General features: G+C 47.5%; 1 protein-coding gene across 1 annotated transcript; it reads left to right on the plus strand.

Moving 5' to 3' along the window:
- Positions 1–9,154: 9,154 nt before the first annotated feature.
- Positions 9,155–10,380, plus strand: LOC139837673 (acidic endochitinase-like). The gene has a single exon (XM_071826992.1). It carries the CDS (start codon positions 9,240–9,242, stop codon positions 10,131–10,133), a length of 894 nt encoding a protein of 297 aa, XP_071683093.1. The 5' UTR covers positions 9,155–9,239; the 3' UTR covers positions 10,134–10,380.
- Positions 10,381–12,052: the final 1,672 nt, after the last annotated feature.

Consider the following 12,052-nt stretch of genomic DNA (forward strand, 5'->3'; position numbering starts at 1 on the left):
GCTGGCATTGCCGATCTGGCATAGGTACGACAAAGACGCGGAGAAACAGTGTCGGAGTACATCCAGCGTTTCAGGACTGTTAAGAACCGATGTTATTCGGCTCGTCTAAATGAGAAGGAAGCAGTCGAGCTGGCAATGTTGGGCCTCGCAGCGCCGATCAAGGATCTGGCTTTCCAAGTGGATTACAGTTCACTGGCGCACATGGTCCAGAAGTTAACTCTGTATGAGCAGCGCCACCCAGAACTGTACCAAGAGAAGTTCAAGCGTCCGATAGGCCTGATCGAGACAGAAGAAGTTGAGGATTCTGCAGAATACCAGGAAGTGGCCGTGGCTGAATGGGCTCGGGGGGCAGTTCCCGTGTCCTGCAAATGGGTAAAACCACAAGGGCCTCCAAAAGGGTTTGACTTCGATATAAGCAAAACTGAGCAGATATTCGATTTATTGCTGAAAGAAAAGCAGCTGAAGTTACCCGAAGGCCATAAAATCCCTACGGCGCAAGAAATGAACGGGAGACCGTACTGCAAGTGGCATCACTCGTTCACCCATGCCACCAATGACTGCAAAGTGTTGCGTCGGCAGATCCAAATGGCGATAGAACAGGGCCGTCTGATCCTCGGTCAGTTTGCCATGAAAGTAGACACGCACCCGTTTCCTGGTGTTAACTTGGTGGAACTCAATCACTCCGCGGGGTGCGGGCCCAGTTTCTCATTTGAGGTTAACATGGCAGGGCCTGTAGACCGCCATGGCAAGGATAAAGAAGACATCAGTCACTCCCGTGGCAAAGATAAGGAGGAGGCCGATCCACGCGACCGGCCCAGATATGATGATAGACGGTATCTCACCGAGGAACAAGTGAGAAACGTGCGGTACCAACGACCGCTCTCCGCGCATCTCCTGAATAAATATGAGCATCAGTACGACCGACATCGGCGATATGACAGAGTAGACGAAAGATATCGTCGATCTGACGTAGACAATGGAAGATATCGTCGGTACGATAGAGACGACGAAGGATATGAGCGCCGCGCTAAAGGGAGGTCAAGAGAGCAGGAGGACATGGATAGACACTGGGACTGTCCTTTCTTTAAGCACTGCTGGGATTCAGGAATGAGCCGATTGCCTACAATCGAAAACTGCCCGGAGTGTAGACGGCAGAAGAAGGACGCAGGAGAAGTGTCAGTTTTCAAGCGTCTAGGGCCTCTCCCACCACAGAACAAACGAGCTGAGTCATCTCAAGATGAAGATTTTGAGGAGTCAGAAGATGAAGAAGAGGACAGATACCACCGGCCAAGGTGGTGTCCTGATGGACTCAGCCACTCTCAAAAGCGTAGGGTTCAGCGGCTACGTAACTTGGAGGAAGCCGAAGCGCAGTACCTGCACACGTTGAGGAAAGCTCGGCCTGATCTGGCCGTGAAAATTCAGCAGACTTTGGACGAGGAGAGTCGTCCACAGAAGAAAGAATGGCGCCCCAAGCAAGTAAAAGCCGATGCGAGTGCATCGGCTGGCACAAATATGGTGTTCATACTTCCATCGGAGTTTCGAGCTCCAGGAACTGAGGAAGTGCCGATAGCACAGTTTGACTGCGGTCCACGGCCAGTTATCTTTGAAAAGCCACGAGAGAAGGGCTACAAACACTTGAAGGCCCTGTACCTGAAAGGTTATATCAATGGGAAGCCCGTCGGCAAGATGTTGGTTGACACAGGAGCGGCAGTCAATATAATGCCATACTCCATGTTAAGGCGTTTGGGACGCTCTAATGCAGATCTGATCAAAACCAACGTCACACTAAGCGACTTCAACGGCCAAGCATCAGAGACACCAGGCGTTCTGAACGTGGATTTAACCGTAGGCCGAAAAACCATCCCTACATCATTCTTCATCGTCGACAGCAAGAGCACCTACGCTGTCCTGCTAGGGAGGGATTGGATTCACGCCAACTGCTGCATTCCATCTACAATGCACCAATGCCTGATACAGTGGGATGGAGATGAAGTGGAGGTCGTTCATGCAGATGACTCGATCGAGATCTCATTAGCTGCCATGAATATTTGGGATGCAGACGACCAAGAGCCGATCTCTGGAATCAGTTTGGACGGCTGTGAGCGCATCGAAGCTTCAAAAAACGGGGTGAGGCTGGTCTTATCCACCGGCCTGACAGAGTAGCAAGAGCAACATCAATCGACGTACGTGGCAAGGCCGATCCCTGCGATCGGCCCCAAAAAATAAAAAGCAATGATCTCACCTCAAGCATGTCACGTAGTCGTCATAGAGCACCAATAAGTTGTAAACCCTCATTGAGCAATGCAATCAAAGAAGAAGGCCGATTCCAGCAATCGGCCAAAATTATCCTTGCCATACGTTTTGCCTGTGTTCAGCATCGATCTAGCAGGCGACGGGAAGCTAGGGTATGGGTTTACATCAGCTGATGAGCTAGAAGAGATTGACATTGGTCCTGGGGATAAGCCACGACCAACATTTATCAGCAAAAAGTTAGATCCGCATCTGAGGAGCCTGATGATAGCTTTATTGAAAGAATACCCAGATTGTTTCGCCTGGGATTACGCAGAGATGCCCGGGTTAGACAGGAGCATCATTGAGCATCGGCTCCCTCTTAAGAAAGGATTTCGGCCGTTCCAGCAGCGGGCACGACAGATGAAGGCCAAAATTTTAGAAGAAGTCAAGAAAGAGATCGAGAAAATGTTGAACGCCGGGTTCATCAGGCCATGCAGGTATGCTGAGTGGATTTCTAGCATCGTGTCTGTAGAGAAAAAGGACGGCCGATGGCGCGTCGCCATAGACTTTCGAGATCTCAATAGAGCCACTCCAAAGGATGAGTACCCAATACCGGTAGCAGAGACGTTGATCAATGCAGCTGCTGGTCATAAGGTTTTGAGTTTCATGGATGGCAATGCCGGTTACAACCAAATTTTTATGGCTCCATAAGATATACACAAGACTGCATTCAGAGTACCGGGCTCGGTGGGCTTGTTTGAATATGTGGTCATGCCATTTGGACTGAAGAATGCCGGCGCAACGTACCAAAGAGCCATGAACTACATCTTTCATGATCTGATCGGCAAATTGGTGGAGATTTACATCGATGACGTGGTAGTCAAGTCTGTTTCAGTGGAAGGACACTTGGAAGATTTGCGACACGTCCTGGACCGAACTAGAAAGTTCGGACTAAGAATGAATCCAAAGAAGTGTGCTTTTGGTGTAACGGCCGGTCAATTCTTGGGTTTCTTGGTTCATGAACGAGGAATTGAGATCGGCCTGAAAAGTCAAGAGGCAGTGCGAACAATGAAGCCACCTACCACGAAGAAGGAACTCCAGTGTCTCATCGGCAAAATCAATTTCGTCAGAAGGTTCATCTCCAATCTGTCAGGACGAATTGAGCCGTTCATGGGGTTGGTAAAAATTAAATCTGATGAGGAGTTTCGCTGGGGGGCAGAGCAACAACAAGCATTTGACGAGATTAAGGAGTATCTAACGAAGCCACCTGTGTTGGTTCCGCCCCAGCTGGACAGGCCATTCTACATTTACTTGTCAGTAGCTGACACTTCCATCGCCTCAGTGGTGGTGCAAGTTTATGATGGTCTGGAGAAAGTGGTTTTCTACCTCAGCAGAAGGATGTTGGATGCAGAAACTAGGTACCCTGAGATCGAGAAGTTGTGCCTCTGCTTATTTTTCACCTGCACCAAGCTTCATCACATCTTGCTGTCAGCGGAAATTGTCGTCATATGCAAATCAGATGTCATCAAGCATATGTTGTCGGCTCCTGTGTTGAAAGGCCGACTCGGTAAGTGGATGTTTGCATTATCAGAATTTGATATCCGGTATCAGCCTGCGAAAGCAGTCAAGGGACAAGCGTTGGCCGATCTTATTGCTGAACGAATCAACACTGATATAGCAGCACTGTCTGTGCGTGCATGGGCAATGTTTTTCGATGGATCGGTTTGTGATGATGGTTGCGGCATCGGCATTCTACTCGTGTCGCCTCGGGGGCAACATATTCCTTCTCCATCAGGCTACCTACCCCTTGCACCAACAATGTCGCTGAGTATGAAGCAATACACAAGGGAATGGAGTTGCTATTGGAAGCCGGGGCAGAAGCCGTGGAGCTTTTTGGAGACTCCAAATTGGTGATTTCCCAACTCACGGAGGAATATAGATGCGAAAGCGAGTCGCTCTTCCCATTATGGATGCAATGCCGTGAGCTAATGGCACAATTTAGGTACCTAAACTTCAATTGGATCCCAAGGTCACAAAATACCGAGGCAAACGATCTCGCACAGATGGCGTCAGGCTACAAGGACGTAGCAGATGGAGCCGATGTTCTGGTACAGTTCCTGGAGCCAGATGACTGGAGAGCCGATATCTTCAATTACTTGAAAGATTCGGCTCGGGGGGCACCTAAACGGATAAGATACAAGACCATGAAGTATGTCCTTATTGGGGATGACATGTTCTACAGAACTTTGGAAGGGTTACTCCTCAAATGTTTGGGAACGGCCGAGTCGAATCGGCTCTTACACGAGGTACACGAAGGCGCCTGTGGAACTCACCAATCGGCTCATAAGATGAAATGGCTGATCAGGCGATCGGGATTTTATTGGCCCACCATGCTTGAGGATTGTTTTAAGTACTATAAAGGGTGTCAAGCATGTCAGAAGTTTGGGAGTATTCAGATGGTACCTGCATCAGCGATGAATCCCATCATCAAGCCTTGGCCGTTTCGAGGTTGGGGCATGGATATGATCGGCAAAATTAATCCTCCATCGAGCAAAGGCCATGAGTGGGTTCTGGCCATTACAGATTATTTCACTAAATGGGTGGAGGCCGTCCCTATGAAGTCAGTGGCATCGAAAGATGTCATCAATTTCGTGAAGGAGCATGTCATTCATAGGTTCGGGATTCCCCAGACTATCACGACCGATGGAGGTTCGGTTTTTATTTCTCGCGAGTTTAGAAAGTTCTGTGAGGACATGGGAATTAAGCTGATCCGATCGTCTCCATACTATGCTCAAGCAAATGGGCAGGCTGAAGCGTCTAACAAGAGCCTTATCAAGCTGATTAAGAGGAAAATCGACGAGCACCCTAGACGTTGGCACGAGGTATTGTCAGAGGCTTTGTGGGCTTATCGCATGTCATGTCATGGAGCGATAAAAACCTCGCCATACCATCTGGTCTATGGACAAGAAGCCGTGTTGCCCTGGGAAATCACGGCTGGCTCGAGACGGATTACGTTTCAGAATGATTTAACAACTGAAGAATATGCAGCCCTGATGAGTGATAGCATTGAGGATGTCACGGAACTTAGACTGTGGTCGCTTGAGAAGATTAAAGAGAACAAAGCCAAGGTAGCTCGCGCGTACAATAAGAAGGTGAGACCAAAAGAGTTCCACGTTGGTGATCTGGTATGGGAAGCTGTGTTACCGTTGGGGACTAAGGATAAAGTGTATGGTAAATGGTCTCCAAATTGGCACGGGCCGTACAGAGTCGACCAAGTTTTAAAGGGTAACGCATACATGCTCGAGGAGCTGAGCGGCGTGAAGTTCCCAGTGGCTGTTAATGGCCAGCATCTCAAGAAGTATTTCCCAAGTATGTGGGATGATGGGCAGTAAAATATGGGGGCCGATGCATGAAATCGGCCAGTAATTTTTTTTTGCAAATTTTGCAAAGTACAGCCGATGCACAGACATCGACTTTAGAATAAAAAAGCCGATGCGCAGCCATCGACTCTAGAGGAACAAACTGTTACAAGCAAGGGTCACAGATTACCGTTTGGATTTGGGTAATTGAATTTGGCCTTATTGGCGTTTGACGGTGAAAAATCGATATATTACTATCGGTTCTTGGTATATGCACTTACTTGGACAATCGGAGAAATCGAATTGGGAAATATTCTTTATTGATAAGAGGATTTTTTACAAGGAAGAGTCGATTGCTCTCAAAAGGATGATCTGCTACCTAAATTGCTACTACTAGTCCTATGCTAGTAGCCCCTAGCCTAGGGGCCGTCGCTGCCCTCGTCGTCGTTGCTGCCTCTCAGGCCGCTGGCGGCTGCTGCTGCGGTGACCTCCTCGTCGCTGCTGAAGCCCTTGGCAGGAGCTTCGTCTTCATCTTCATCATCGTCGTCGTCATCGTCTTCTGACCCGGCGCGGAGGCGTTTCGCCGGCGGGTACTCGTCGGAGGAGGTGTCCTCCTCCGTTTCCTCGTCTTCCTCGTCGGAGGAGAGGCCCGCATCCCAAGAGAAGGCGTCGTCGTCGCTTGCCTCCTCCAAAGCCCCGTCCGCGAGGAAGTGGAGGTCCTCCTCCCCGTCGGTCAAGGAATCATCGTCCTCGGACTCGACGGAGAAGTCCCAGTCCCTCTCATCCCACCACTCCGGGGCGCGGGCCTCGTACGCCCTTATCGGGTCATACTCCGGCATCGGCTCGCTGGAGGAGGAGGACTGGAAAGAGAGACCGGAGGAGGAAGAGGAGGAGGAGTCCATGGTGGGAGGAGGGTTTTCGAGTGCTACAGAGGAGCAGAGGATGAGGAGGCGATGAGGAAGCGAACTGCTCGATGCGGTTAAATAAAGGGGGTATAGTGGAGATGATTCAATGCTTGAGCAGTTTCGAGGATGCGGTGCCAAAACTGTCAATCGTGCGAAGTTGAGAAGACAAGGCATCATGATGGAAAGACAACGAAGCGGTTCTGCTGCGCAGCAGCGTGACCCGACGAAGAAAAAGCAGTGGTTTTGGAATTATTATTGCCAAAACCAGGGGGGCATGTGTTATCACCAGATTTTGGCCAAATCAGAAGATGGGCTGTAATTGAGATGGGCTTGGAGGATACGTACACGAAGTGTCTCTGAATCGGCCTTGTGCGAGAATTTGGGCTAGATTGCCCGTGTATCTGTACATTATGGTAGATTGCATCTTAGTTTAGAATTAAGAGATAGAGTTTAGCTCGTACACGACTAGGTTTATTCCTGAATTAGAAAGTCCACGGACTATAAATATGTACCTAGGGTTATTGAGAAAGAGGACGATCACGTTCACGATAAACCAATCCAGGCGCATCGCCACCCCTTGTTTCGAGAGCGTCATCTTGCGATCTAGGCAGTATCTGTTTATTCGTTGCTGGTGTTGCTCGTGCTGAAGCCTTTTTGATGACGAGCAACACCCTTATCGTAGATGTTTTGGGGCTGACGTCGATGCTTTAATGTTATGCTTGTTTAGCTACGCTGTCCCTCAATATCTAGCTGCCCTTACACCTATCTCGGGTGTAAGGGCAGCATCTTGCTTAATCTTTATTTAGTAGATCCGATCTGTTATAGTTATTCCTTGTTCTCCAAGGATTAGTTTGATATCCGCATGGTTAGGCCTTGCAAACGGGTTGAACGATCCGGTAGTGCGTAAGGTGTAGTTGGCTGACCCTAGAAGGGATTGTTCCGGGAATCGACTTCATGTTGGTTTTTAGGCCTCTTTTGGGACTAGCTTTCCATCATCTTTCGTATCTGCTAGGCTCAACTACGTGTAGGATGTTCCGGTCATGCGGTGAAAACCCTAAACCGTTGTAGATTGGTTTAACTTTGCATTGATAAAGCAGGGTCCCCATGTCATTGTAAATCCAACGTGAATCATGGGGCAATCGGCTCTTTGAGCCGATTCACAGGACAACCTAAGAGCCGATCGGGGCTCGTATTTAATGTTTACGTGTTTGCCATGCAGGAAACTAATTGAAGCAATCCATCACCTTCCTGACCAGGTATAGGTCAGGTGGCACGCCCTTGCAACCGCCAGGACGTGTGCCGGAGCATTGCGGGCCGTCGCCCGAGGGACCAGGGCCCACCAGCAGTCCTGGGAGCCTCCCGGCTCTTCGTGTTGCTCGTCGCTGCTCGCCGGTGGGTTTTGGCAGGTAACACCATGCCGCCCACTCTTTACTAGTGAGATCTCTTCTAAAACCTATCTTTAAAGGAACTTCAAGGAAAGTGAAGATTGGTTAAAGTCAAATTTACCGACAAAGCACACAAAAAAAAATTATGGTCAGTTGAGGCTACCAATAACTCCTTGATAGTCCTGCCATTTCACATGTGCACAATATTGGTTTCTAATTAGTCTTGAAGTAGACAACGGATTGTGCCGTGTTTTGCTAAATATTATCGCATCGAAGCAAACTCAAGGTTTTGGTCCTACAACATGAATGTACACACAATAATGGTGGAACTGGGTCCTCTCACGTTGAGAAAGTAAGTGAGAGCCCTAATAGGATAGTGTAACAAAACCTTTAAGAAGGTTAGAGTGTACTGTAGCAGATGTTGTGTATTATGTGACATAGCTAATTATTTTAGGTAATTAATGTATAAACTATATAAACAAAATTTGTTATGTCATAATTTTGGTTGGCAGGTAAAATTAATTAAACCACAAATTGAAACTACGCAGAATAATTTGAATCATATTAGAGCTAAATCATATGTCTTTGAGAAAGGAAAGTCAGAGTAATTTACAATCTCTAACTTGCTTTAGTAAGTTATATGAGCAGGCTCCAATAATGACCTCTGAACCATTTGTAAACTTTGATCAGATATTTACAAAAAACATCAACATCTACAATATAAAATTTATTGTATTATAATTATGATAAAAATATTTTTTCATATTATATGTATTTGATATTATGAAAGTTAATATATTTTTTATAATTTCGGTCGAGTATTGTAAAGTTTGATTTTAACTAACTTTACAATATTTGAGATTGAGGTGTATAAGCCGCTTGTTAATTACTCTTCTGGGAGAGGGAACACAGAAAGCACAATATTTTGTCGCACGTATTGTTGGTGTTCTAGTTTATTACGGTGGGTTGGTTTGTGATCTGAACGCGCTCTGCTTCAGTAATCTGTGATGAACGGTTGATCAGTCCGAGTAAATTAAGCATGGGTAGTTTCTGCCCGTGGCTAAGCATTCACGGATGGTTAAGTAGTGTGCTTTACTTGACCGCAACCACTAGGTCTCGGTAAATTCAGACGCAGGAGCGGACGTGCGACGCCACGAAAGCTACTTTAAAAAAAAAGCATCAGTGACGTACGGCACGAGCTGAGGCGCTCTTCATCAAGCCACTATAAAAACACCAGATGTGTGCAATAGCCCATCACAACTCAAAACACAAAGCACAGCTCACTGTCTCTCAGTAGCCTCTCTACACTCTTTCCTGTTCTAGCTAGGCAAGCTCCGGTAATTTATCCCAGGCCAGCCATGAAAAGCCGATCTCTCACCCCCTTCTTGTTCGCTGGCTCCCTCGTCGTGGCTTTCCTCGCGACGTGCCAGGCCGGCAGCATAGCCGTCTACTGGGGCCAGAACGACGGCGAGGCGTCACTGGCCGAGACGTGCGCGTCTGGAAACTACGAGTTTGTCATCCTTGCTTTCCTTCCCAAGTTCGGCAAGGGCCAGACGCCGGAGCTAAACCTTGCCAGCCACTGCGACCCCTCGTCAGGTGGCTGCAGAAGCCAGAGCAAAGATATCCAGTCGTGCCAGCGCAGCGGCGTCAAGGTCCTGCTCTCCATCGGCGGCGGCGACGGGAGCTACGGCCTCTCGTCCCCTGGCGACGCCAGTCAGGTCGCCATGTACCTATGGAACAACTACCTGGGCGGCACGTCTTCCTCTCGCCCTTTGGGCGACGCCGTACTCGACGGCATCGACTTCGACATCGAGCTCGGCAGCGCCAAGTTCTGGAACAATCTCGCAACGGACCTGAAGAAGTTGGGCAAGAACGGTGGCACGACGGTGCTGCTGAGCGCTGCGCCGCAGTGCCCATTCCCCGACGAGTGGGACGGCGGCGCGATCAACACGGGGCTGTTCGACTTCGTGTGGGTGCAATTCTACAACAATGAGGAGTGCCAGTTTAGCGCTGGTCGGAGTGCATTCCTTAACGCATGGAAGAAGTGGGAGTCGGTGCCGGCGGGGAAGATCTTCCTTGGACTACCGGCTTCCAAAGATGCTGCAGGGACGGGGTTCGTGCCCGCCCGCGAGCTCACCTCGCGTGTTCTGCCGCTGATCAAGGGCTCTCCCAAGTACGGTGGCGTCATGCTGTGGTCCAAGTTCTACGACGACCGCACGGGTTACAGCGACGCCATCAAGAGCCAAGTGTGATTCTCTGCAATTTTCGTCCCGACGATGTGTTGCATGTGTGTATTTGTTTGGTGGTCTTCTCAGCCTCGTGGTTTTGTTTCTGTGTGTGTATTCTTTGTCCTTGTCACGAGTTATATCACTGGAGGTGTCAGGTGTGAGTCCAGTGTAGATGGCAGTGGTGTCAACTTATGTTTCGTAGACACGCATATGCCTGTATGGATGTATCAGCATTTCAACATAATAAAAATCACGCGACAGTTTTTACGCATATGCCTCCAAGTCATGGATCTGCAATCCACCATGGCGCCGTGGTCCTTTAGTCAGAAGATGACACTCTATTTTGTGAGAAAATGTTCCTTCTCCGTTATTACTTTGCGAATAAAACCTAGATATTTATTTCAAGATTAAACTAGCTTAATGTTAATTATTTGTGATTTTCATGGACTTACGTTGTACAATGAATAAAATTTATCCTTATGTAACTTTATGGCGTCGCGTCCCTCCACTATGAAGCTGGCCGACGCGTTCCTTGGCTCCGACGATGGCCGCTGTGTTCCACCGCCATGAGGCCGGCCGACCAGATCTTGCCCGCGGCCGCTTATGCTGCCACGAGGAAAATTACATGGCGGTGGAGAGTAGGGATATGTCGCGGCGTGACCAGGTGCGGCAAGAGGACGCTGCTTTTCCCGCTTGATGTTGCCACGTTAAATGACGGTGGAATAGCACCGCCGGGCCTGGGCATGTCAGAGGACGGCGGAGCCTCGGCATCCCTTTTCTTTAATATAGATACACTCTTTGCCGAGTGTTGTTTAAAAACACTTGGCAAATCCAACAGGCTACGTGGCAGCACAATAAGGCACACAGTCTTTGCCATTTGTCTGAACTCAGCAAAGGCGTTGCGCCTTAACAGTATCCAAACATGCGTCTTCTTTTGTCCATCGTGTGTTCGACAAAAATTACATGGCGAAGCCTTTGCCAAGCACCCGCAAAAAACAATCGGTAAAGAGTCTATGCCGAGGCAATCTTTATCGACCAGCCTGCGCCGAGTGTAACACTTGGCAAAAAAAAATTGCCTTTGCCGTGCATGTTTGGTACACAAGCAAGATGTGAATGTAATTCTGGAAGTGTAGGTTTTGGTGTAAATGCCTAAGACTTTTCCTAGGCTAAACTTGTTCTAGAACTTCTTCTCTATTGATGAAAATGGCAAATCATTTGCCTTGTTTCAAAATAAATATGTGATTTTTCTTGAGAGAAAAAGATGTGAATGTTGAAGCGAGAGAATATGACTTATGAAGATTTCTGTCTACCTGTTAAAATATTGAAGACTCTATTGTTTGTTGTCTGTCTTGTATTTGCAATCCATTACAGATTTGTATTTATATAATGGTACATCTTAGTAAAACTGAGGAAATACTATTTCCCTGCCAACTTTACAAAAAAATCATAGAGAAAAGGAAGTTCAGAGTGTTGTAATAATTGTTTATCGAGTGGAACAAATTGTTCTATTGTCTCAGTTTATTGATAAAAAAAAGTAGCCAACTTTATCTTTTTTATCATAAGCACTAAAAGAATTGAAGTGCAACATAAAATGTAGTATTGGTTCTACGAGTTTTAAAACATTAAATCTGGAGGTCAATGCTAGAGCCATGGTTATCAGCATGGTGGATTAGGAAAATCCACTTATTTAACAACAAAACCAGTTATTTGTATAAAAAAATTGCACACGTTTACAATTACCATCTTGTTTTTCAAAATTCGGTTGTGAATCGATGTTGTTGAAACCTCAAATTTTAAATTTCTGTAGGTACTGATGCTACAAACATTTTTTTCGTGTGAGTAACACTCCACCTTATGAAGTATGAAGCATTGATCACATCTCCAAATAACATATTCCAGTGGCGTTCACTTTTCGCTAAATAATTTCAGTGCGGTCGTTCGTA

The sequence above is a fragment of the Lolium perenne genome, chromosome 3 (genome assembly GCF_019359855.2).
Source record: "Lolium perenne isolate Kyuss_39 chromosome 3, Kyuss_2.0, whole genome shotgun sequence".
NCBI lineage: Eukaryota > Viridiplantae > Streptophyta > Magnoliopsida > Poales > Poaceae > Lolium > Lolium perenne.

Bases quoted from the DNA above. Each gene is read 5' to 3' on its own strand.
- LOC139837673 (XM_071826992.1), top strand. From the start codon at position 9,240: ATGAAAAGCCGATCTCTCACCCCCTTCTTGTTCGCTGGCTCCCTCGTC.